A 26,265-nucleotide genomic window follows, 5' to 3' on the forward strand; every position below is an offset into this window, starting at 1 on the left:
GGGATGGGGTGAAGAATGCAGCCCCCCTCCTCAACTTAGATATGAGCAAGACATTAATAGGACTGTCATATGAAGGTATGGACACACGCCTCCTAAAATGCATTGCATTTGATGTGATATGAGTCCATGTAAAATTTCTACCAGAAGTGAAGCACTTGCTCATGTGGCTCATCATCTGATGCCACAGTCATTGCCCAGTACCTGCATGTATAAACCAGCCCTCATAGGAGGGCTGCTAGTCTCTGAGCAGCTGTGGCAATGATCTTCACAACTGATTTTTGACAGTGTGTAATATTTTTATGGAGATTGTTTGCCTACCACTGCTTCGCAAAGCATCTTGAGTTTCCCATTGGTATTCACAGCACTTGCCCAATGATGTATGGTACGGAAGATGAGTTTATCGCATGCACTTTACTCTGTCTTTACTCATAAACTCTGTATTTCATTCTGTTGCTTCTGCAGTCTTTTGCAAAGAGCAAATTGTTCTGTTTATACAGATTGCTTTGTACCTAACCCAGTCCTCTGTGTTGTCAATTCACCATAGTCAAGGGACTGTTATATTGCGTCGTCCCCCCCATATGTAAGTGGTGTGCCTCTTAACACCAACTATTACTTGTTTTATGAGTACTTAGTAACTTATACAACTATAACTTGTTTATGAGTACTTAGACTTCTTTATATTGTTTTCTTATAATCTTATAAACTGATCATATAGTTTTATTATGCCTGTTGGTGTTTACACTTTATTGTGCCTAGAAGTGCTTTCATTTGGGAAGGTTTTTCTAGGGCAAGGCATAGTGATGGATTATTTTGATCTGGGCAAAGTTTTGAAGGGCAGAGAAATCAGCAAACTAACATGTAGATTATTTTTTTCAAGAGCTAGTAATCATGGTAGTTTCATGTCATTATGATTAGCTTTCCAAGAATCATCAGGCTGGCATCTATTGGAAACAAACTACTACATTAGACAGACATTTGCTTATTGATGTCATTAGTGCAGGACCTTAGATGGATGTAAAGGCACCACTCAGAAGAATGGGCAGCTCCATGGGGTTTTTACACTAGCCACCTTTTTGAAAATATTTTTTCAAGCAATCACCCCTCCTGTTTTCTTTATATGGTGTTGTAATCAATAATTTCAAGAGTTTGAAGACTTGTCTGTCTGGCTTTCTGTTTTGAGCTACAGATCAGTACAATTACCTACAAATAGATTTAGGACAATCCAATCTCTTCTTTGTAGCAGCTCCCCATCTGATCTGGACAGGGCCCAATTTGGCCCAAATCAGCCTGATTCCATTTGGGATTTGGCCAAATCTGGTGGACAGCCCTAATAAACAGTAAGTCACATTATACCAGGTCAGATTATTTGTCCAAGTAACCTACTATTGTCTGTCTGACAGGAGCACCCAAGGGTTTCAAGCAGAGAGAGATCTCCCACCTCCAGTTGCCCACTCCTTTTTCTAATCTGGAGATGCCAAGAATGGCCCTTGGGATTGTCTGCAGAAGAGAGATGATCAAGCAGATCTCCTTTAGCATGGAGTTAAACAGCTTCAGCATGGCCAGAGAGGCCATCTCTCACATCATGATAAACCATGTTTCCAACACTGTCTGAAAAACATTCTTTGAGTAACATAATGAATAGTGGCCTGGAAATTAGGGCTTCATTCAGCAGGTGGACAGCACCTCAGTGATGGGCTGCTCAGTCTGACTGAGCAGCCCAGTCAGAACCAGCAGCTTTTAAGATCATATGGGATCCTTCTGTTTCCTTGTTTCATCTGAATTGTGTTGTACTGGTAGTAACAGTACCACCTTCTGGCTATCTGCAGTGCCCTGCTGCCAAATGGTAGAGCTTTGAGTCAGTAGTTCGCCTGCAAGCCATCACAGTAGCACAAGGGGCAAAATGGCCAAACTCACTGCTAAAGTCCTCAGCTCAAGACTCTGGCCACCTTTCATTCATGGACACAAACAAACCAGGCAGATCATCATAAATGCTAATCATTACTGGGTGTCAAAAGTCTGTAAGGGGCTTGAATTTTCCATTCCCACTGACCTGTACCCAGTGCTTTTTTCTTTAAAAAATGTTTAGGGGTGCTCTCATTTTGACTCAAGAAAATCACCATTTTATAGTTCAACCATTTTATAATTCCAACTCCTACTTCATACATTAAACACTCACTTCTTTCTGAGACTCAGGAAACACCATGACAGGAAGCGAGGTCGCCATCAGGGGTGGCAACGGAACTGACAATTTATTGTGCTATTCAACAGAACTGACGATTCACTGTGCTAGAGGAGAAACTTAAAATTTATTTTTTTTTAGTTTCTTCTCCCGTTAGATTCACAAAATGTTTAGGGGTATGCGTACCTCTGTGTACCCCCAGAAAAAAAGCACTGCCTGTACCTATTCCAGTATTTTGCAATGAAGGAGGTTTACTGAATTCAACAGTTACATCACTCCCTTATGCAATCATTTTTTCATGACTGAGTTCAGCTGATGTAGATTCCTACCTGACATATCAAATGCTAGAGAACAATTCTGAAGGACATACAGCAGTGTGGTGTTTTTAATGGCCAGGCTCGACTCAGGCTGCTCCACTCCAAATGGCTCCCCTGTGCTAAGCCATGTATTAAGTTGAAGCCAAGGTGATTCTGAGCCGAACTTGAGCCACACAGAATTGAATCTGTAGCGACACTCTTAGATGCCTAAAAAACCTTGACAATCCCAGAGATGAGAATTTGACAAAATGTAAACAAAATTGCCATGAAGCCACACATTGTGGCTTTTTGTATGATAATTACTACGATGTTTCCCTTTCTCTTAATGACATCTAAAGAGGAAACAGGCAGTGCTGGAGATTAAGTAATTAAGACGTATTAGAAGCATTTGAAGTACAGGGTCATAAGGGAGAGGGAAGGGTGAGCGAAGAGGGAAGCTGTGGACTGCATGTCTGCTGGAGAGTTATAAAATATTCTCCTTGCTCACAGCTTGGTAGCTGTTAAAGGGAGAGCTTCACAGACCGTGTGCTCTTTATTATCTCCAGTCTGGAAAACTGCAGCATCCATGGGTAAGTAAAACTCATGCTAAATTGAGAAAGCAAATTCGTATTTCATATATGGGAGACATATATAGATATAATGTAGGAACTGCAACAAATGATTATTAAGTGTGTGCATGTATTTTGAAGAGAACCATTTCTTATACATACCCTCCTATTATATGCAAGGACTGCCACATAGTAAATTGTTACTAGGTGATTAATCATCCATCTTTTAATTGCTTTAACTTTTAAAAGTTAGCTTTTACTGAATCTGCTATGCAGTTTTCTTTTTGAGAAATTGAACAAAATGCAAGATACCTTTCAACAAAAATTGCTGGAAGGAATCGCAATCTGTAACATTTTCTTGTTCATTTCTATCTATAGTAGCACAGTGGAACCAAAATAGTTTCAAGCACGTATGTCCTTAACTTTCAGCCACACCAATGAATCAATTAAAGCTGTAGCCGATTAATCTACTGATTAAAGCGTGCACCTGTACTTATCTCTGAGAAACTGTCACCTTCAAAAAGCAGAATGCCTGGTAAAACCCATTGCATTTTACAGAAAATTGCCTGCAAGTCCAGCAAATGTAATAGATTGTGCTATTTATAGAAGGCAAGCAACCTAGATGTTACATGCAGTATGTTGGGGAAATTAAACATAGGAAGCTGTCTTATATCAAGCCAAACTATTGGTTTGTCTAGCTCAGTTATTGTCTATACCATGGGTAGCAAACATGATGTCTCCCAGATGTTGTTGGACTACAAATTCCATCACCCTTCACCTTTGACCATACTGACTGTGGCTAATGGGAGTTGGAGTCAAGACATATAGAGAGCAAGCACCATGTTGGCTACACTGGCAACAGGTCTCCAGGATTTCAGACAGTGGGTTTCTCTTACGCCTCCCTGGAGATGCCAGGAATCAAATATGGAACCTTCTGCATCCAAAGTAGATGTTCTGTCACTGAGCTACAGCCTTTTATATCCATTTGGAGGAGGGTCACATCAACAATCACAATGAAAAAGCTTGACTGATCTGTTGCAAGATACGTAAATACAGATGATCACAATATTCCAGACATGGAAACCTAACGAAAGCCAACTCTAGAACACTAGATGCAAAACAGAGAGAGAGAGAGAGAGAGAGAGAGAGAGAGAGAGAGAGAGCTTGCCCCAATACTCATTGCTTTGGCATGGAAAGCAACTTAATTTTTTGTTCTGTCTTCAGCACTGTTTCATTTACATAACAGAATTCTCTCCATCGCCAAGTCTTAAAATTGGCTCCCTATTTCAAAATCCAACTGTGCCGCTGAAAAAGATATGTGAAAACATTCGTTTCCAGTAATTACAAGTTTCCCTCTGCTTTGTAAGTCAGTTATGGTAAAAAGAAACTGAGAATTGTAGAGTTGGAAGCCATCCTGAGGGTCATCTAGGCCCCTGTGATGAAGGAATATCCCCTGGACACTGAATGCCAGCCTTGGTTGCCAACCCCAGTCAAACGTGGGTATATATTGTACATTTCCTGCGTGTAGGAGATTTCAATATGTTGGGTAAGTATGTAAGAGGAATATGTTTGGAGTTGGCGGCCAGGAGTAGATGTGGCCCTTGGGGGTGAGGAAGGTTACCTAACCTTGACTTAAAATACCCTGTGAAGGATTGAGCTCAATACTTCACAAGGCTTTCTTCTGAAGAATCTCCAAGCTGATGTCCTACATTGTGCATATTTTCAAGCTACTATTTTTGCACATTCCAAAATGCTATACTGCTGAATGACAGATCGGTATGGCAAGTAGTGGAGATGCAGAGAGCCAATAAGGTGCAGTGGTTCGAGGGCTGAACCTAAATCTGACATTGAAGGCTTCAAATCCACAGACAGTCATGAAGTTCATCGGCTGCACTATTCCCCAGCTTAGAGTACCTCATATGGTTGTTGTGAAGATCCAGGCCTTAACTATCAATGAGCAGTAATAAAATAAACTCCACAGATGCGCTAATAATAGCTACCTCTGAATAGCTATTGATTCCTGTTAAGAAAGATCTGAAAGACTTGAAAAGGATGCAATTTTCATATGAAGCTGGCCTTGCACTGCTTAATGATACTGTATTTGTAAGAACTGCTTAAACGGGATTCCCTTTCACAAGGGTCACTGCAAAGTCATTATTGCTATAGAAATATATTTTTAGCCTCATTATACCAGATACGAGAGTCTTTCCCCCCTTATTCCTCTGTCTGCCTATCTACAGCCTTCTGCTTTCACAGTACTGCAAACTACTTCAAAGACCCATAGGCGACATCTTCTCATTATATTCTCCCTGTTCAGTCATAGTTTTAAAGGAGGGTCTGCAGTGTGATCATCCTAGGAGAATCCACATTCCAGTTGTCTCTCATGAGCTGTTTGGTTTGCATTGCTCTGAAGACCTGACTATTGAAAGGCATTCCTCGGCTCCAACGCTTGCCCCAGCGCTTCTCTTAATCCTCATTTTGGGTTAATGATCATCCTCTTTACCCTCTCTCTTGCCTCCAAGTGGATACCTACTGAACCAAAACCCACCTGTGCTAGACTGAAAGCATTACTTTTGCATTCTACATGATGCCCTTCTCTTCAGCCAGGCACACACTGATTCTTTTTCATAAGGATAGTTTCAATGTGGTGCCTGAATAATAATTTTATTATTTGTACCTCTGCCCATCTGACTGGGTAGCCTCCCCTCTATAGCAGTGTTCCCCAACCTTGGGCCTCCAGCTGTTTTTGGACTACAACTCCCATCATCCCTCGCTAGCAAGACCAGTGGTCAAGGATGATGGGAATTGTAGTCCAAAAACAGCTGGAGGCCCAAGGTTGGGGAACACTGCTCTATAGCATCTGAAAGCACTCAGCACATGTATTGGACCTTCAAGTTGAGAACTCTGATATATGTGAACAAGAAGCATATATTGTTTGAAGTTAACCCATAGATGCTCAGCAAATGAGGGTATTCTCATTTTCTCCAAATTTTTTTATTGATTTTCCAAAAAAATTAAAAACACAAACACACAAACATAAATCCTATTTAAATCTTAGTAACATTATTTAGTGACTTCCTCAAATCCCTTTGGTTGAATTTCATTATATATCATTTTAACAGTTTTCCAAAATCAATTTTCTCAAAAAGTTGACTTAATCACTTGACATCTTTCATTCTTTCAAATTTATTTTTAACCTCCTCCTTCTGGTCGTGGACTCTTCCAGTCAGGTCGGCCAGCTCCGAAAAGTCCATCTTCATCTGCCAATCTTCCACTGTTGGTACTTCTTGTGTTTTCCAGTTCTTCGCTAACAAAATTCTAGCTGCGGTCGTGGCATAAAAAAATAATTTAACATCTTTCTTGGGCAATTCCAAACCTAGCAAATGAGGGAATTCTTAACTTGAGCATCCTGCTAAATATAGGATTCTTAACAATGTTTTGAAGATGCATCTATATAGCATTGGCTTGAAATGAAAGAATAAATCCTACATCTCATGTAGGAGACAAATAGTTTCCTATTTTATTATTGGAAATCCTACTTCAAATTTCCAACTCATAAATGTGAGCTCTGAGGGAGAAAAGTTTAAAATCTTTATATTTGGAGATATCCTCCATCAATCAGCCTTCCCACCAACAATTACCGGTATTCTTTTCTCTCCTGTATCTTGGTTTTAAATCATATCAAGATGATCTTACATCTGGCCAACGTCTTTCAAGGACTTTGAAAGTCATTGTGCATATGGTGTTATTCCACTGAACCAATCACTAGGGAAATAACAACACCTGGAATTTTTTTCTTAAGTAAACGGTGTATAAACTGAATGATTAACCCAAGGTTCTTGCTATTTGTAAAACTACATTTGAATCAAGAGGATGGTTGTCTTGTATTTTCATAAAGAAGAAATAGTGTCTGAACCAGGTTTGGATCACAGAAGGAGCAAAAATTATGCATGTATGCTATATTTGTATAAAGTTATCATTTGCAGAGAATATGAATTTAGTTTAGCAGAAAATTTAGACTTTTTAAAAAAAAGCTCAACATATGTGTATATATTCATATATTCCATACACCTTTACATTATTTTGTTTATGGTGAATTAGATGTTTCTGGGACGGAGAGCAAACATATGAGTAAAATTTGTGATTGGTCTTTAAATGACACCCCCCCCCCCAGAAAAAACAACCTACACACAGTAACCTCCCATGCTTCTTTAATATATGCATGACATCATAAACAAACAATCATCATTTATTTTTACCTTCTGAACAGAGTCCCTGAATCTACACCTGGAACATCTCAGATTTGATGGAGGGGACTCCGAAGGTGAAGAACAGATTTTCAAAAGTCTAGATGGAGTTCTTCAAGCTCTGGCTGAAGATAGTTAAGTATAATTGAAATACGTTTTATGCTGGTTGAGCCCAAATTGGGCAGACTATGCTCAACACAGTAATATTTAATGACAATGTTATTAATATAAGCTTTTTCTTTTCAAATCTGTTTGTCCACACAATCCCCTTTGGTTCTTTTCCATTAAGGCACTAACATAAAGTGTACTATATTCAAATTTATCATTGGACTCTTCTAATATAGGTTTCGAAAGCATGTATAATTAAAAAACCTATGAGCTCGTACCATTCATAGATGGCGGATGGGTGGGTGGGAGCAACTAGTGTTCCTGAAGGCCAACTAGATATTGCTGGGGTTCCCTGAGCTGCCCTGTGATTTGATGTCAGCAGCACACTGCCAAGTTTAGGATAATCATTGGCATTTCTGCTCCATACTGTCTCTTCTCTGCCAGTGCTCTCTCTCTCATTTCTCCCCATCTCATATTCTGTTGCATCTGTGCCTCGCAGCTACCATTCTCCCTCACCTGCTATTTGCCCCCTGAGACACATGCTGATAGCTGAAGTCCTGCAGTATCAGATGTGTCAGACAATGCCTGCCTCTGTTTGCTACTGTTGGCTGCACCTGTGTCCATGTGCACTGTTGTCTGCCTCCTTCCAATTTTCCCTCTGTTGGGCACATGCTGAAAATTCGAGCTCTTCCATCATATATGGGTTTCAGGCCAGGGCCTGCTATTCTTCTGGCCACCATCATCTCTGTCAAACTATGCCAAGCTCTGACTCTGCAAGTTGTCTCGCTATTGTATCTGGGTTGCTGCCAGCATTCATCCACTCACCCCCATTCCTGTACCAATCTTTAAGTTGTTGTGCCAAGCCGCTCTGGGGTATATCCTTTATGTAGAAGTCATGGAATAATAACCTCGGATGCCTACCTGCCAGCTCCCCATGCCTGCTGCTTCTCTTATTGAATAAGAGAGATCCTGGTGGCCACTGTGCCCACATACGGCTGCTATCCACCACAATGAAGAGAAATAAAGGCTGTGCCCATGGGCTCCTGCTTGCCTTGGTGAGAGAGGTGCCCAAATGCTGTTGTCTGCTTGAGACAGTGAGAGAGAGACTGGTCATTGTGACACTGAGCTGATGTCACCTGCCTGCAGGAGAGGAACTGGCCATTGTGACATTGTGGTGACTGTTATCTGCATCACCTTTCTGCCTGCCAGGCATTTCTCTGAGTTGGAGTCACTAAAGAGCTAGCAGTCCTCATTGGAGGATGAGAAAGCATTAGAGAACCAACTTAAGAAAAGCTGCAACTGTTACCACTGAGAGCAATGGGAAACTAAAATTAAATTAAAAATAAAAACATTACCATTTTTATATTCCTAGAATAATCTTCTCTGACCTGACCTCCCCCTTCCAGATGCATTGGACTCCAACTCTCATCAGCCCCAGGCAGCATGGCCAATGGTCAGGGATGATGGGCATTGTAGTCCAACAATACCTGGAAGGGACCAGATTGGGAAAGGTCTTGAACATCTCATCCAGAATCTTTTCTGAAATGCAGAAATTCTGCAGGCAAACAGGTGTGAGGAAAATCTCCTGAAAGTAAAAAGTTTGAAAAGCACTGGCTTGTGGAAGTGTTGGGCCTTAGCTCAGTTACTTAAGAAGAAAAAGAGGCGATACATAGGCTCTCAACTGTACTTTCAGCGCACATTAGCCTCAAATAAAGCCCTTAATCATGTCAACTAATCTGAAAGACACAATAACTGAGAATTTCAGCTATCTTTTGGTATTTTGTATTTGTTCCCCGGAAAATGGAATACTATTGTATTGTATTGAATACTTCTTGGTAGTTAGGGAGGCTTAGCTGAGGCAGTTCAATTACTTATTGTTAACTGCTTCTTAACTTATGCTTCACTGAGGTGGCAGCAGCTTATTTTACTTGTCAGCCTTCGCTAAGCAGCTGTCACCTGCTCATCAGAGGAGGGAAGTGTTTTGTGTGGTTGCCATAACGACATAACCTGGACTTAAAGGGTGACAAAGTGTGTGCAGCACAAGAGCAACCATTTGACAACTTTCATGTCAGAAAGTGCCACTCATACCAGGCCGCAGTGTTAGCTGTACCGCTACCATTGCAAATGTGGTGGACACACCATTCCTTCTTGCAGTGGTGCTAAAGCAGGGGAACACTGCCTCTTCCTAATGTCTAAAAATTCATGAATGTTTTCCTGCCCCTCCTGTGGTTGGCACATGTTGATGATGTCATTAGTATGCACCCGTACTACCAGCTGGAGGCTGCTGGCAGTGCTGGATTTCGGGCATTTAGGACAAATCAAAGTTAGTACAAAGTGGTGACATCATCACTCCAGATCAGGCTTCCTCAACCTCAGCCCTGCAGATGTTTTGAGATTACAATTCCCATCATCCCTGACCACTGGTCCTGCTAGCTAGGGATCATGGGAGTTGTAGGCCAAAAACATCTGGAGGGCTGAGGTTGAGGAAGCCTGCTCCAGATGATGTTATGCTTATGGCCTCAGGTTCAAAACCTTACCTAAATCCAGTGCCCAACAGTGGCCAGAAATGAACTATGATGTAATGGTTGAAGAATATAATTGCCACTATAAGGTATTTCTAATGTATTCATACAGAAAGCACCTGCATCGGAATATTACTGCGAGGAGAGTTCTGCGTTCCAGCCAGCCAGCCATGTGTGCCTCCTTAAAGGATCCTCCATTCCATTCCACCTCCCCTTGGTTTTCCATTCATCACACACATAGCTGTCAACTTTTCCCTTTTCTTGTGAGGAATCCTATTCGGAATAAGGGAATGTCCCTTAAAAAAAGGAAAAAGTTGACAGCTATGGTCACACACCCCACCTCAACAACAGACAGACACTCAGGGTGCTTCTGGACTGTTTTGCAGGAGACTCAAAAGCATACCAGCAAATTAAGATTTCCCAATTAAAGTGGATTTGGTGCCCTTTTTCAACAAACCTGCTTTCCCCCCTCCCCCCCCCAAAAAAAAGCATGCATAGTGACGGGAAAATACACTGAAAAGTGTGTGGCAATAACTGCTTGACATTATCTTTTATTAACCACCCAGTAAATGAATCAAAATGAATACTCACTACATAGCTAGCATTGTATAACCTATTACAGTGGTACCTCAGGTTACAAACGCTTCAGGTTACAGATGCTTCAGGTTACAGACTCCGCTAACCCAGAAATAGTGCTTCAGGTTAAGAACTTTGCTTCAGAATGAGAACAGAAATCGTGGTCCGGCGGCGCGGCGGCAGCAGGAGGTCCCATTAGCTAAAGTGGTGCTTCAGGTTAAGAACAGTTTCAGGTTAAGAACAGACCTCCGGAAGGAATTAAGTACTTAACCCAAGGTACCACTGTATTATGGTTTTAGATATGCTGAAAGCCACACAGAGTGGCTAGGGAAACCCAGCGAAATGAGCAGGGTATAAATAATAAAATTATTATTATTTATTATTCTCCCCTCAATTTTTGTGTGAATTGAGCATTCAATCTAATAAACAGGTTGTCTGAAATGACCACAACATTCTGTGGCCACTGATCATACTCAGTCCTCCTTGAGCTGCTTGGAGGGAGGGGTTTGCCAAATATTATTTCTATGTCTGCAGACCTTGGGGTTCCCCCACCAAGGCTGCTGTTGTCAACCTTTTATTTCTCAGCCCCACTTTGACTACAAGCCTAAGCAGCTGAGTTCACTATTAGAAGGACTGAGACATGTATGTCACAGTGTTTTGGCTTTAGCTGAACACCACCAGCGCCCTAGTCATCTCAATTTACAGGTTTTTTTTGAGGCACAGAGCTGCAGTGAAATGGAAAGAAAAGACAACCAGTATCCATCATGTTGATGGCCTCGCTCAATCATGATGTGATAGTTACAGAGCAGTTACCACTTTAGGTGGCATTTCTGGGGATGGATTTTTCTGTGGGATACAGTGGCTGCGGTTGCCACCCAGTTCATCAACTAAGTACACACATGCTTAACTTACATATAATCCGATTGAGTCCTCATTTCTAGCTGAGCAAGCTCATATCTGGTAGAAGCTGTTTACTGCTTAACCGGCTGAAACTGATTGAAGGAAGCAGACGATGAGAGTAGCCCTAAGAGACAAAGGAGAGGGGAGTTTTGCTTTGTTTTTAAGGGAAAACAAGACAAGCCTTCCCTTCTACGTCAGCCTATCCAGGTGAGCGTCCAAATTCTCTGGGGGTTTCTACCATAACTGAATGTCAATTAGATTTGATGACGCAGCAGGAACCAAGTCCTAATTGGGTATATTACAAACTCTTGCTGCTAACAGCATACACTCCAGCTGTCCCTGTTTACCAAGGACAAACCCTATTTTCTTGTCCATGGTGAATCACTGTCCCTATTCTGAGGTTTAAAAATACCTTTAAAATATTCTGCTATGGTGGGTTGCTTTAAGTTTGCATCCCTTGATGGAGGAAGGCATATCTTGTCTCTAGTGTTTGTGCATGTAAATATACACACATGAACGAATGTTGTGCACTGCTTGTCATTTGACATGTTCCAGCAACAGAGCTGGAGTTGGGATGATTGATAACCTATTACAGAAAAATTATAGAGCTTTTCATGTGATGGTGGGGAAGAAAGTAGAATTGCAACAGCTGGCTCCCTGATCATTATGCATTAATGTGAAGATTCCTAACCCAAGTTTATTCATTTGAAGGTCTGAATACAGCCAAGACATATACAACTGCATTGTTACCAAGATGTTTGCTTCAGCTGGAGCTGTGTGGAATTTGGTAACCAGGGAAAGTCCGTATGGGGTTAACCAGCATGAATTTCTACACATCTGCAAGCAGCAAGTTGTGATTGCCTAATTGATCCCCTAGAACCCAGTGGTATATCGAATGCAAGCAACATGCCCCTGCGACTTGACTTTAGCCCTGTGTCATGAAACTAAATTGGCATGACTGAATGAAATTTATTACAGTCCCAGACCAGATTGGCATGGCTCAAAAGCTCACCATCTATATGTTTGATATATGATACTCATGACCAAACCGGGAATGTTTTGTGGAAAGGTCCTTTCAGATTCAGACTTAGATTGTATGATAGGTGTTTCCTATAACTGGGTGTACATTTTGCTCAATTTCTTCTGCTTCTTGGAACCACTCCAGAAGGCTGTTCTCCTCTGCTCTTTTTCAGGAGCTGGCTTCTGTAGATTCCTTCTTTGCCTGCTTTTCTTCCTCTTTGAGCCATGTTTGTTATTTTCTTCAGGATAAGTCAGAAATTTATGTGGAGAGGCACTATCTAACAGATGGTTTTTCTATGGTAAAACTAAGAGGGCTTGTTGTTGTTGTTTAGTCGTTTAGTCATGTCCGACTCTTCGTGACCTCATGGACCAGAGCACGCCAGGCACTCCTGTCTTCCACGGCCTCCCACAGCTTGGTCAAACTCATGTTCGTAGCTTCGAGAACACTGTCCAACCATCTCGTCCTCTGTCGTCCCTTCTCCTTGTGCCCTCCATCTTTCCGAACATCAGGGTCTTTTCCAGGGAGTCTTCTCTTCTCATGAGGTGGCCAAAGTATTGGAGCCTCAGCTTCACAATCTGTCCTTCCAGTGAGCACTCAGGTCTGATTTCCTTTAGAATGGATAGGTTTGATCTCTCAAGAGTCTCCTCCAGCACCATAATTCAAAAGCGTCAATTCTTCGGCGATCAGCCTTCTTTATGGTCCAGCTCTCACTTCCATACATCACTACTGGGAAACCATAGCTTGAACTATACGGACCTTTGTTGGCAAGGTGATGTCTCTGCTTTTTAAGATGCTGTCTAGGTTTCTCCAAGAGGACTTGGAGAAACCCAAAATAAAAGGCAACTAATTACAGGACTAATTAAGGGACGCGGGTGGCGCTGTGGGTAAAAGCCTCAGCGCCTAGGGCTTGCCGATCGAAAGGTCGGCGGTTCGAATCCCCGCGGCGGGGTGCGCTCCCGTTGCTCGGTCCCAGCGCCTGCCAACTTAGCAGTTCGAAAGCACCCCCGGGTGCAAGTAGATAAATAGGGACCGCTTACTGGCGGGAAGGTAAACGGCGTTCCGTGTGCTGCGCTGGCTCGCCAGATGCAGCTTGTCAACACTGGCCACGTGACCCGGAAGTGTCTCCGGACAGCACTGGCCCCTGGCCTCTTAAGTGAGATGGGCGCACAACCCTAGAGTCTGTCAAGACTGGCCCGTACGGGCAGGGGTACCTTTACCTTTAATTACAGGAAGGCATATTTGACTAGGCTGTCCAAGGTCCTGGAGGACGATTGGGTCCATAGGTAAGAAGAGACCACTGACAGTTGTCTCCATCCGTATGCAGGGACTCTGCCAGAACCAATAATGTGGCACCTAATGTATTTCTGACAGTACTTCTCTAGGTTACAGAATTACTTTGCTGCCTCCAATTCCTTAAAGGAGTGGTGGCCAAACTTGGCCCTCCAGCTGTTTTGGGACTACAGTTTCCATCGTCCCTGGCCGCTGGTCCTGTTAGCTAGGGATGATGGGAGTTGTAGTCCAAAAACAGCTGGAGGGCCAAGTTTGGCCACCACTGCCTTAAAGCTTCACAATTGCCTAGTAACTCCTGTCTCCCTCTGTTGATCTACAACTGTCTCCCCCTTACAGTTAACTGTCCAACTGACAGGAACCTCCAGCCAATCCGACTTCAGTTTACCTTGTTCTAAGCCCCACCTACTGAATCTTAAATCAGCCTGTCTGCTAGAAGCTGCCACCTAGCAACCACCGCTAAACACATTTGTAACATTATAACAATTTAAGGCCGTATCTTTGAAACAACGTACTGTATGTGCAACTCTCTCCACATGTCAAGTGATGGTCCGGTTTTAAATCACCCCTGCAAAAATATAGTTCCTAATTTGGTCTTGACACAAGCAATAAAATTGTAAAGAGAGAGCAGGGGTGGCAGAATTTTTCTGTGATACTTAGAAATAATTTTAAAATGCAATCAGGATAGACTCCTAACCTGACTTGCCTCAGAGGATGCAACAATGATTTCAGTGGGTCTTACTCTGAGTAGGAATGATTACAAATGGTAAGGTACATAAATGGTATTGTTTTTATTATCAGTTGTTAGTGAAAGGAGTGGCACTGCTTTGGCAATGGCATTTTATGCTACGTAACAAACTGTGTGTGTGTACAACTTTTACCAAAAACAATTTCCCCAAATTCACCAATTAGTACCATTAAGCACTACTACCTTACCGACATACTGTCATCCACACAATCGTAGGAGACAGGGGTACAAACAAAACAATGAATATTATTGGCTACTGTCATCACCTCAGTTCAAGATACGTTCAAGGAAATACACATTTCAGCAGCACAACATATCTGACATTGAAATGGGCTGCTCAGTTATAATGGTCTGGTTTGATAAGTTGCCGGTCAGTCTGCTATATTTTAATGCCTAAGAAATTTGGACTTCTAAATACTGCTAACACTCACATGAAACCTGATAAGCTCACAAAGCTTGTAAAAAGGGTGCAAGCCTTTCCTGTAAGAAAATTAAGAAAGTGTGTGTGGTTCCTTCCTCCATTTTTATCCTCTCAGTAATCCTGTGAGGTAGGCCCAAGATCACTCCGAGCTGAGTGGGCTTTTGAACCCAGGATTTCCAAAGCTATTGTTGATCTACCCACAGGAGATGAAGAGGCCACAAAACCAACAGTATTAGCAACAGATACACAAACCCCCCTTACTAACTGCACTGGTTGTGCAAAATTCTTTCCTTATAATCCAAGTCAGGAAACATTTTCAGTGGGTGGTGGGTGGTGGGAGCAGCACCAGCTACAGCTTAACCTGAACAGACTCAGGTGGCAAGACTAAATGACCAGGACCAGACAGGGAGAAAGAGTTCATTAGCACAGACCTCCCTTAGCCAACTTGTTTCAATCCATAATCTATAATTAGACTTGCTGGGTCATAAGGTGGTCATCGTTCCTCCCGGTTATGACCTGGCAGCCCGAGTTTCATATCGTCGAGAATCCCATTTCCCTGCCCTTTAACCTGGTCATGTTTTTTTATCACAACAGAGCACAAGACCTCCAGCCTGATTGCTGAAAGTGATGTTTTGCCAGCTTTTGCCAGACTTCTGCAGAGCAACCCTCTTTGTGCAGTAAAGGCAGCTGAGGTGCTGGCAGAGATAGCTAAAAACGGTACATTGCATGATATTTCAGATAGATTTATCTGCTCAGGATTCCTGGACACCTACAATGTCACAGTCTGTCCATTAGCACCACAACAGCGAAACTTACAGATGCCTTTCAGAACTGCTTGCACTCCCTTATAGATGACAGACTGCCATTAAAGGGAATCAAACTGCTTCTGGCATTGTTGTTCTTCCTTTAAAAGTGTAGCTATTTATTTGCCATTTGCTTCTGGCCAACAGGAGCTCCCAATTTGAGCATGCTCTTGGCAAAGTGCCTTCCAGGGGGACCCCTGCTATGTGCATGACCCTCTCCAGAGTTCACTGCAGGGAAGGGGTTTATTCTGTAGCACAGAAGAAGAAGAACAGGCTGTTCTCTGCTTTTTCTTCTTTAACTGGAAGCAGCAGCAGCAGAAGAAGAAAAAGCTGCTTTTCCCCAAAGTGCCCTAGATGTTGTGTCAACCTGAGACATGGTTGTGTGTGTACAAAAACACAGCAGGCGCTATTGCACCTGTACAAGGCTCTGAACTGACACAGCAGCTGCAGCCTTGTGAGAAATGAAATTGAAGGCCACTAACCACTAGCCTAAGGTTACCAGATTTTTTTTCAATGAATCTGGGGACACTTTAATTAATTAATTAATTAAAACATGTTTGGGATGCTGCTGCAGCGATGGCGGTGGCCGAGGGGCGGCCGCCGCCTTGACCTCAACCACCACGCTTCCCCTTCCTCCAAGGCTTCTATCTCCTTTCTCCATGAGCCTGGGTAGCCCCTGAGTTGTTGGTTCTTCGGTGGTGGTGGTGGGGAAGCAGTGCGTGGTGGGTCAGGCATGGAAGGTGGAGAAGGAGGGCCAAGAGTGGTGGCAGTGGCGAGGCTCGGGCAGCGCAATGCCTTCTCTTCCCATCAGAGCAGCCCCAATCCCATTCCTACTTGTGTGCAAGCAGGAGGGGGCGGGGATCCCTCATCTGGGAAGGGAGGCTTCTTGTTGCCTAACTGAGAGATCCCTGCCTGCTCCTGCTTGCTCGCAAGCTCTGATAGGCAGCGTGAAGCCTCCCTTCACAGCTGAGACATCCCCGCCCCACTCCTGCTTGCATGCAAGAAGGAGTTGGGAGGCTGCTCCGATAGGCAGCATGAAGCCTCCCTTCACAGCTTAGTTGCTGGGGTCAGGGAAGGTGGAGGCAGCCTGGAAGCTGCATCTTAGAGCCCCTGCACCACCATCATATGGGGACTTCCGAGCAACTCCTGAAGCTAGCCAGAGCCAACTGCTCTGGGCTGCTGAGACTGCCGCTGCTGCATTTCCTGAGGACATTAGATTAAATCCGGGGACATTCCAGGGATGGAATTTGTCCAGGGACTTATTTGCAAATCCGGGGACTGTCACCAGGAAATGGAGATGTCTGGTAGCCTTACACTAGCCTTCGACTTCAGTCCTCTCTAGAAGAGGCACATGGATGGGCAGGTATCAGTGTGGAATGCCCTAGCAAGGCACTATAACTCCAGAGCCTGCCTGTGAATGGTGCCTGCTAATATGGGGTCCATATAGGGCTGTGAACTGTGTCACGTAAAAAGATGCAACCATGTTGGTTTCTTCTTAGAATTTCCTGAAAATACCGAGTTGCAGGATCAGACTGAAGCTCTGGGTAAGGCCACACTTCCTGCATGTAGGTTACATCAGAGAGTGGACCACATTACACAATTAGTAGGTTGCTGGATTTGGGAGATGATGCCCATTTTTTGAGAGGAGGAGAGGAACCCATTTTGAATTGCCTGCAAAACAGCCAATCCTTCAGAAGAGCGCCCAAAGACATGAAATAGTTCAGCTCTCTTCACAAGCTTAAGAACATCAGTGGACACTCAAAGCATCATAGAGTCTTCTGGACACTCTGTGTCCCATCCCACCAATGCATTGGGTTCTCTCAACCAACTTATCAGTTCACACTATTTGAAGAGGGGGGCAGTTTAAAAAAAAGAAAAGCCCAGTTTTACATCAGGGGCACATGTACATTTATGCCTCTTTCGGTAGTAATTGAGTATGCTTAGGGGTCTGTCTGCTTTTTAAATGAGGCAAGAAAAAGGAGATTAATGTTAAGATGACCAAGAAATGTCTGGGTAGTTAATCCAATTCTCTCAGATTAATTAAAAAATGCGTTCAGAGGGACACTTGTCACTTCTTAGCATCTATTAATGAGCATAACACGAGTTTCACCAAATTAATCAAATTCAAAAGTATGGACTGCTTCCCCCCTTAAAACATAATGTGCTGATGTGTTAGTAGGTTTGCGTTTATCGTTCTCCAGAATTGCCATGTTAATGAGACCAAAATTAGAACATTTGTCCCAGTTTTAATGGCTTTACTGTCATTATAGCCCTAACTGAAACCTCACTTCTTTCAATTTTACAATGCTTGCTTATAATATCAGAACGCTAGGTGAACATAGCCTCTGTTTTCTGTTTGTGCAGAGGAGATGAAGACCCACTGTATAGATGCTGGCTTGGTGCCAGTCCTGATCCCATTATTGGACAGCACAGACCAAGAGATGTTGCTTCATGTTGGCAGGGCCATTGGTCGTATCTGCTATGATAACAGTAAGTAAAAAGGTGCTGAAGATGTTTATCAATAGAAAAGATGGTGGGATGCTGTAAGATTTAAGCTCTTTATTCAAAGAAACCAAAGTAGCTCAGGCCTAGTGATCACAGCAACTCTTCCCAATGAGGCAGCTGTGAGGACTGAAGGTCCCAGAAATCTGAGCTACTTTGTCTTGTTTCTCTTTGCTCTGCCCTCTTCATTCCTCTCCATGTTCGGAGAGGAGCTGGTCACAGCAGGAGATGGAAACCCTCCGGCTTCTTCAGCAGCCTGACTCATCTCTGCCTCTTGGGCCTCCTCTCCAGCATCCTCTTTTGCCTCCGAGTCTGGACTGCTTTCTGCCCCAGCCTCTTCCTGCTCACTCAACCCTGTTGCCTCTTCAGCTTCCGACACCACCTCTTCTCCCTCTGATCACCCATCATCATACCACCACAACTCCCCTGGCTCTGAGCCTTTTTCCCATGGCCATTTGTTTGGGGCTTCCTTTGCTGGTGCCTCCCACCACTCCTTTGCATCCAACCAGACCATGACACATAGTCCAGCAACTCCACCTGTTGGAGCCACCTATCTGTGTGTCTTTCAAACTAGCTACATTCAATGGAAATGTTTTTTTCCCTTAAGTGTTGCCTGTTTCGCCCCTTGATTTATTTATTTTGAAATACCTGCCTCTTACTTTTTAGTCGAAAGGCCCTCGAGGCAGCTCACAACATCAGCTCAAACAGCATCATGTACACTCAGTAGTAACGAGAAAAAGTCATAAAGAGAGTGCTCAGAAGGTATTAAGCCCCTCAAAGAGGTCGCTCCTAGTTCCTAATTTTTGCACTTGTCTTTTCCAGATGACCTTCAGGAGCAGCTGGTGGGGGCAGAGGTGATCACGTCACTGGTCAGGATAATGTCAAACTATCCCGATAATGAACCTCTTGTCCGTGTCAACCTGCTGGCCTTATCCAACCTTGCAGATATAGGTGAATCTTGCACTGCAATTTGCTTATGGTTGTATTATGTTTTTGTCTCACCTGAGAAGGGCCTTGGCCTTAATTTTCACCCAGCTCTATTGCATATGTACTCAGAAGCACAAGGACATAACAAACAAAAATGTTTGTGGAGCCAAAGAAGGGATTCTGTTGTCAACATGGCAACACACAATGTGATGTAGTCAGTCACCCACTGCACTCTATACAAAATGTTTTAACAGTAGCTATAGCCTCCATAAAATAACCTTTCTCCCCTTCATCTCTAAAGCTTTAAATGAGGGGTTGACCTTTTTTCTCTTGTTGACCTGGAGTCCACACAACAGGTAACATTTCAAGAAGGCACATTGCAGAATCAACACAGTGATTTCTCATTTCTAATCAGATAGAACTTTATGTTTCATACAGAGCTGAAGTGATTCACAGACATTTGATCTTTTATGCAGACACTGCTAAACAGGCCCTCAGCAAGACCAGAGTTGCAGAACATTTGGTGCATCAGCTACGGGCAGCAAACCACCATGAGAAGGTAGAAATCATCCTTGAGGTTCTTCACACACTAGCAGAGAATGGTAAGCTATCTTGATGAGATACCCTGGGGTGGTTTCACATGCATTTATGCAGTTATCTAAGCTAACTGTTTGTTTATTGAATCAGAGAGAGAGGGAAAGCACTTTGATTCAAAGGCATGTTTCAAGCAGAACTGTTCAGAACCCTGTCAACTTGTGCAAAAACTTGAAAACCAACCACCAGACACTCCAAAATGAACATTTAACTGTTTTAGGGCTGGTTCACACATTGTATCTGGAAAACATGATATGTTGGTTTTGAAACATCAATTTTATTTTATGATTTTAATGTACATGGTATTTATTTTGTGATATTTTTGTAACCTGACCGGGGAGCAGGAGATAGTTGCAGATAATAAATAAAATGATTGTAAGGAACGACTGCCAAGATGGATTTTCCCTGTGACATTTATCTGTGTTGCATACATGCCTTAACGCATGTGTTACATATTTGTCATGTACAATGTGATGCCATACTAAAAACGTAATGTGAGGTGAAGCAGCAATGACAGTGAAGATAATGGAGGGATGCAAAAGAAACAGGTACCCAAACCACAGCGGTCCTGTATCTTTGGATGCGTAACCCAGTGCAGGTCCTCAGTTACTCGCATTATATTTTAAAAGCTCCCAAAGCCTTTGTTTTGATGAGATCACAGTAGACATTAGCCATTGATTAATGCAGCATGGTCAACTTCAATTAACCAAATTTAGATTAATGAAATAACTTAAGGGAAATGTCACAGTTATTCATATCCGTAATTCCAAATGTTAGCCTGCCCACCAACTCCCTCCGTTTGTTCATTCATAATTAAATGGAAACTCTGTCCTGATTTCAACCAACAGTCTGCTTTTAAGTGTGTCTCAGTATTCAAGACAATCAAGATATTTTGGGGTGTTTAAAAACAAAAACAAAAAACCCAGCTACAGTAATAAGGTTGACAGTTGTCAACACAGTCATCCCCTTTAGTCACACACAAGACAAATATGCAGAGGGCCAAGAGGGCACTTTAGCATGTTGTAGTCTCAAATCTCTTTTTTTAAAAAAAATAAGTTTTATTAACAGGCCAATCAAATCACATTATTTCCAAATCACATTAGTTCCAAATTATACATCCAGATTTTAAAATTTTGTTGGGGGTACCCATACTTCAAGCTCCGAACGGGGGTCCAAGCATCACTTATATTGCTGCTTTAATTAGACAGTTCTATCCAGTTCTGTCCAGATAGTCTCTTTATTACTTTCTTCATCTTCTTGTTGTTATCATATATTCCTTTCTTTGCGATCTCTGATAATCTTCACAAGCGGGTTGGAAACAAACATCCTCTGTGTGGGTTTTACATTCTCCGAAAATCATATCACATAGGGACAGACGCCATTCCACACTTCCATAAAGAATTTATCCTCGGTCTGTCCTTTAATTTTCCCAGGCTTGCCAAGTATATCACAGAGGGCTCTGCCAGGTTTAGATCACATTCCAATCATCATTCACAGTCCGATGATCCTGGTCCTCCTCCCCCCGTCTTTCTTAGACAAGCCTGTCTTAGCGAGACGCCATTTAAAACTGCGTCATAAAATTTTCCTCCGTACTCTGATGTTTACCAATCCTCTCTTTGATCAATAATTCACTCCACACAGTTCTTGAATTCCTGCTTGTGATTAATAAAATGCAACAATCTTCTTTCTGGGATGGAGGGTTATTAATACTCACATAAGGCAAAGAAAATAAAAGTTTTTTCCTCCACCCCCCTTCCGTTTCGCTCCAAACATACCAGTCTCTTAATGGTGATTCATCACTTGATTTATTTGTCCTGCCCGTTGCTCCGGTCACAGAGATCCATTAATCAGCAGTCTTATCTCCCGAACTTCGCTTGATGTATGTGCTTTAGCTTCTTTCCAATTATATGTTTCCAATTATATTTTTGAGCTAAAGCGAACCCGGGCGCTGGTTGGAGACAGCGTCAGGAAGAGCCGACTTCACCGAGGGCTTGTGCCAAGTGACCGGGCACCCCCTTCTTTCGAATCCAGGGGTGCGTTATGGACACCGCTGGCAAGGCAGTCCCCCCCCATCTCCTTGGGGGGGGTGGGAAGGCTGCATACTTCCCATAGCAGCCTCTTAATTACCTCATGTGGGTCGGAGAGATGTTATTGTCGGCCATCTTCCAATGCGCCACCTGGTGGCCCCCCCTGTAGTCTCAAATCTCAGGGTTGTGGGTTTGAGCCCCATGTTGGGCAAAATATTCCTGCAGGGGGTTGGACTAGATGATCCTCGTGGTCCCTTCCCAGTCTACAATTCTGTGATTCTATATACCTGTCCAGATATTGATCCCACAAGAACTGGCATCCTTGAACCACCAAGCTTCTAGCCAAAGGAGGGAATCGCAAGCAGACCAGCTGCACCATCAAGGAAGCTTTCTGAATAGGTCATAGTGACCCAGGTGATACTCCCTGAAGCTTTTGGGTCAAGATTGCTTATTGGTCTGAGCAACTAAGAGAATCTGCTTCTGCTAGTGACAGATCGCCTTTGCTTGTCTTCACCTACCTTTGCTTCACCTCCAGTTGAGTAGGAGCAGGGCCAGGCGGTGCCAAAACTATGTGGGCAGTGTCAGTTACAAACTCGTCATTTAATTGTCACCCAGTGGAAGGAATGGCTGGGAAAGACTCATGTAATTGATCCTGCCTACGTAGTTCCAGTTTGGACATGTGCACTGCATCACAGCACTGTAGATAGATCTGAAGGATATTGCACTGTGGGAAATCCATGCTTAATAATAATAATACTAATAATAATAATAATAATTTATTTGTACCCTGCCCATCTCACTGGGTTTCCCCAGTCACTCTGGGTGGCTCCCAACAGAATTAAAAGCACAATAAAACATCAAACATTAAAAACCTCCCTAAACAGGGCTGCCTTCAGGTGTCTGCTAAAAGTCAGATAGTTGTTTATTTCCTTGACATCTGAAGGGAGAGAGTTCCACAGGGTGGGCACCACCACCAAGAAGGCCCTCTGCCTGGTTCCCTGCAACCTCACAGGGAGGGAACCGCCAGAAGGCCCTCGGAGCTGGACCTCAGTGTCCTTAGTGTCGTACATTTAAAATGCACCCAATGAACAGCTAAAGCACATAGCTTCCCCACAAAGGATCCTGGGGGTCGTTGCTTGTTAAGAGTGCTGAGAAGTGTACTTCTGTGAGGAGGGAACTAAACTTCCCAGGATTCTTTGGGGGAAGTAATTTAAGTGCTTTGAATGTGTGTTGAATGTGCTTTAAATGTATGGTATGGATCTGCCCTTATAAGTTGTTTGATGGTGGAGTGACAACAGGACGCGCAATAAAATTCAATATGACCATGTCCAAACCAGGGGTAGACAACATAATGTCCTCCATATATTGTTGAGCTTCAACTCGCATTTGCCAGTGGTCAGGGATGATGGAATTCCAAAATCAGGAGAGCACCATATTGACTGCCTATGGGCTAAGTGCATGACTTCACAATGCTTATCTGGCTGCTTTATTGCACAGTCTCTACCCAATGTTATTTGACAAGAGAACACAGAGATTCAAAGTTTTTATTACACAAATCACACTTGTCTGAACAGGCCTTTGAGACCACCTACTGCTCTTCTAGGGTTCCCTCTCCCTTGTTTCCACACTTGCTTGGCACATGCATCTCTGGTCTTCTGAAAGTCACGTTCAGGGAATAAGCCTTCCTGGAACATGAATGCTATGGGGAATTCAGATGCACTGTTGGTGGGATCTCTTCCCTCCGTGGTTCTGGCTCTGTTACATTGGAGGACAAGCTGCTGTCACTCGAGTACAACTGACCCCAAAATAGCACTTTCTACCAACATTCACCAGAGCACAGCATTAAACAGTGGAGTGACTGCCTAAGGGAGGGAGCAAGAGAAATGAGGTCTGGGCTTTTCCAGGAAAATGTGTTTGTACTGAGAAAGTAAAACAAAAGGCAATTTCAAGGTAAATTACTGGAGGCTTGTCCCAGAAGGAAGGGGGAGGATGAGAGATATGGAGGAGGGAAGGAGGGAGGGAGAGAAGAGTTGGGCATTGAGCAAAGAGCAACTGCATCCTGATGTTTCAGTGTTCAGAAGGCAAAGGAGGGGTGTTGAAGTGGCAGGCGCTGATAAGCTGGAGAGTCGGAGAGGGAAGAAATCAAGGAGACTGTAATTGTATACCAGCACTTCCTTATGATCTCTGAGAACTCTTCAAAGAGAGGGGGCGCAAGAGCTTACAACATGAGGGATTCCAAATTAAGCCAAGCTTTTCTGAATAAGGGGTGCTTGACTCAAGATGGCAGCATTTTGATGCTAATTGGAAAGATGGCATAAGAGTCCTGGGCTCTCTTCAGCAAACAAGTGCTAAGCGATGTGAAGTCTTGATTGAATTAGCAGAGAATTTGGCTTTCAAGCACTCCAAGAGCTTCTAGACTAGTTTGCAAACGACTCGGATGCTCTCTTTTCCATTTCAGTAGGTGTTCCTGGGAACTGCAAATGTACTCCTTTCTTAATAGACCTTTGTCAGCAAAGCAGAGGCAGGAGAGGCAAAATTAGTGTGGCGACAGGTTTTTAAGATGTGTTATATTGACCCTTCTAACCGATGGATCTTTTTTTGGTTGAGTAACAGACACACTACAAAAGTTATCCCAGCAGCATGGGTGCAACTTCTCTATGACTTTTTTCCTTACTATACCAGTTAAATAACATATCTATGCTACAGAATTATATTAGTTTAATAGTCATTCCCTCTTGCCAGGGAACCCTGGGTATTGTAGTTTGGGGCAGACATCACTAGGCATCTCTGATAGAGAGCATTCAGCATCCTCACCAAACTTGAGGACATTTGTGGCAGTTCTATAAAATTGATACATGTAGGTATGTCATAAGAGATCGCATGGGAAGTTCCTGTATTGGGGTCTCCTCCACATAGCATGACCTTGTCCTTCTCACGCAATCTTACTTCATATTGTTATGAGTTTGTGGGTGCTAGGCCCTGCTATTCCCTGGATCCAACAAATGTTAAAAGCTAATCAAGCCAGGCCTGTTTCCTGAACCCTTGGATTTTGAAAGTCTTAAAATATAAACCAGGCTAGCTTCCTCATGAGGTGATCACTTGGGGAGGTGAGCCATTAAGGGAAAGAAAGGAAAGGAGCTCTGTGTGAGGGGGGCCCTTCTGCAATTTTATGATTCTATAATTCTTCTGGCCTATGGTTAGTGAGAAGGACAAAAGCCAGAGTTTAGAGCAGCGTTTGCAGGGAAGTGACCTAGAGGTAAAGCAGCAAACTGGAAAAAGTTGGAGCACAGTGTTTGATTTCTGTTTGAATTCAAGGATTTCTTTGCGAGAAACAAAACCCTTTTGGGGTGTAAATGCTACGAACCCCTCCATTGTTCAGGTTGTATACATTTGTAAATAAACCATATGCCATAAAGACACCATAGTCTCCGCTGTGCCTCATTTCCAAAAGGAAGCACAAACCCTGGGTAAGCTCCTGCACCAGCATGTTATTAGGATGAGATGTAAATCATAGTGTGAGAATGAGCCCTCATTTGCCTGCGGTTACCAACACTCGGCAAGAAGCTTTAAACATGTTTGTTTATCATGACTTCCGCAGATGCCCTAAAATCTCAGTTGGTTGAAGCTGGTATTCAGGAAGCCATAGTTGAGATCCTGCAGAGGCTGCAAGACAGTTCCAAGCCAGAAGATGTGTGCAGCTTGAAGGCTGCGTCGGATCTGATTGTGTCATTGCTACTTGGAGGTAAGACTGAGCGAGCCCAGGGAGAGCGAGTCCAGATGCACAAAACAAGAACAGCTGCAGGAGGGCCATCTGCTTCAGTGCTTCCTTTTCCTTGCTACAGACGCAGCTGCGGTCTGCCGTTTCCAGATTCCTGGGGGGAATTTTCCACCACAGATGGCTTTTTAAAAAACGGAAACAAAAAGGAATGATACCCTTGTAGTATGATTGTAATGCTAGTGTTAGCCCCTGCGTATATACAAGTTCGCCTCGGGCATTTAAGGGCTAGTCAGCTAGCTGTTGGCCAAAGGTTGCAGGAGAAGGATTGAGTCAGCATCTCCGACATTCTGTGTGGCTGGGTGTAGAACCTGTGGCCCTCAAGATGCTGTTGGACCACAACTCCCATCAACCTCGACCATTGGCCTTGCTGGCTAGGGCTAATGGGAGTCAGAATACAGTAATATCTTGGACGCTGCAGGTTTCCCATCCCTCCAGGGGAGTGAGATGAAATTACTGGGGCCTTTTGTAATACCTGACCTCAAGTCTATATACGGTAAGTTTGCTTTTAGCTTATATGCGGTAGGTTAAACTTAGCTAATCTGACAAGGGTAATTTTATCAGAAGAAGAAATTCATTTCTGCTTCTTATTGTTTCATCTAACTAGATAAAGAGAGGAGTCTTGGCATCTGTTTCAAATATAAACACTTGGGAATTACAGTTAATTCTTTTTGTGGTTACAAAATTGTAGTAATTACTACAGACAGAAAGCAATCTGTGTAAAATAAGCATCCAATTAATTATCCAGTTGTTCACTTAATAT

General features: G+C 43.2%; 1 protein-coding gene across 2 annotated transcripts in view; it reads left to right on the forward strand.

The window, feature by feature from the left end:
- Positions 1–2,934: 2,934 nt before the first annotated feature.
- LOC114597113 (rap1 GTPase-GDP dissociation stimulator 1-like) overlaps positions 2,935–26,265 on the forward strand; it is a 37,924-nt gene continuing 14,593 nt past the window's right edge. The window contains exons 1-7 of one of the 2 annotated variants that reach the window (XM_028729229.2): positions 2,935–3,065; positions 7,315–7,425; positions 15,469–15,591; positions 18,042–18,167; positions 19,002–19,130; positions 19,583–19,708; positions 25,326–25,469. In XM_028729229.2, the coding sequence (XP_028585062.2) occupies positions 3,062–3,065; positions 7,315–7,425; positions 15,469–15,591; positions 18,042–18,167; positions 19,002–19,130; positions 19,583–19,708; positions 25,326–25,469 (763 nt within the window). In that variant the 5' untranslated portion in view covers positions 2,935–3,061. Of the gene's footprint in view, positions 3,066–7,314; positions 7,426–14,204; positions 14,472–15,468; positions 15,592–18,041; positions 18,168–19,001; positions 19,131–19,582; positions 19,709–25,325; positions 25,470–26,265 lie in introns of those variants that run through there. The other variant, XM_028729230.2, reaches the window with a different exon arrangement.

This window comes from Podarcis muralis, chromosome 6 (assembly GCF_964188315.1).
Source record: "Podarcis muralis chromosome 6, rPodMur119.hap1.1, whole genome shotgun sequence".
In the NCBI taxonomy this organism is placed as follows: domain Eukaryota; kingdom Metazoa; phylum Chordata; class Lepidosauria; order Squamata; family Lacertidae; genus Podarcis; species Podarcis muralis.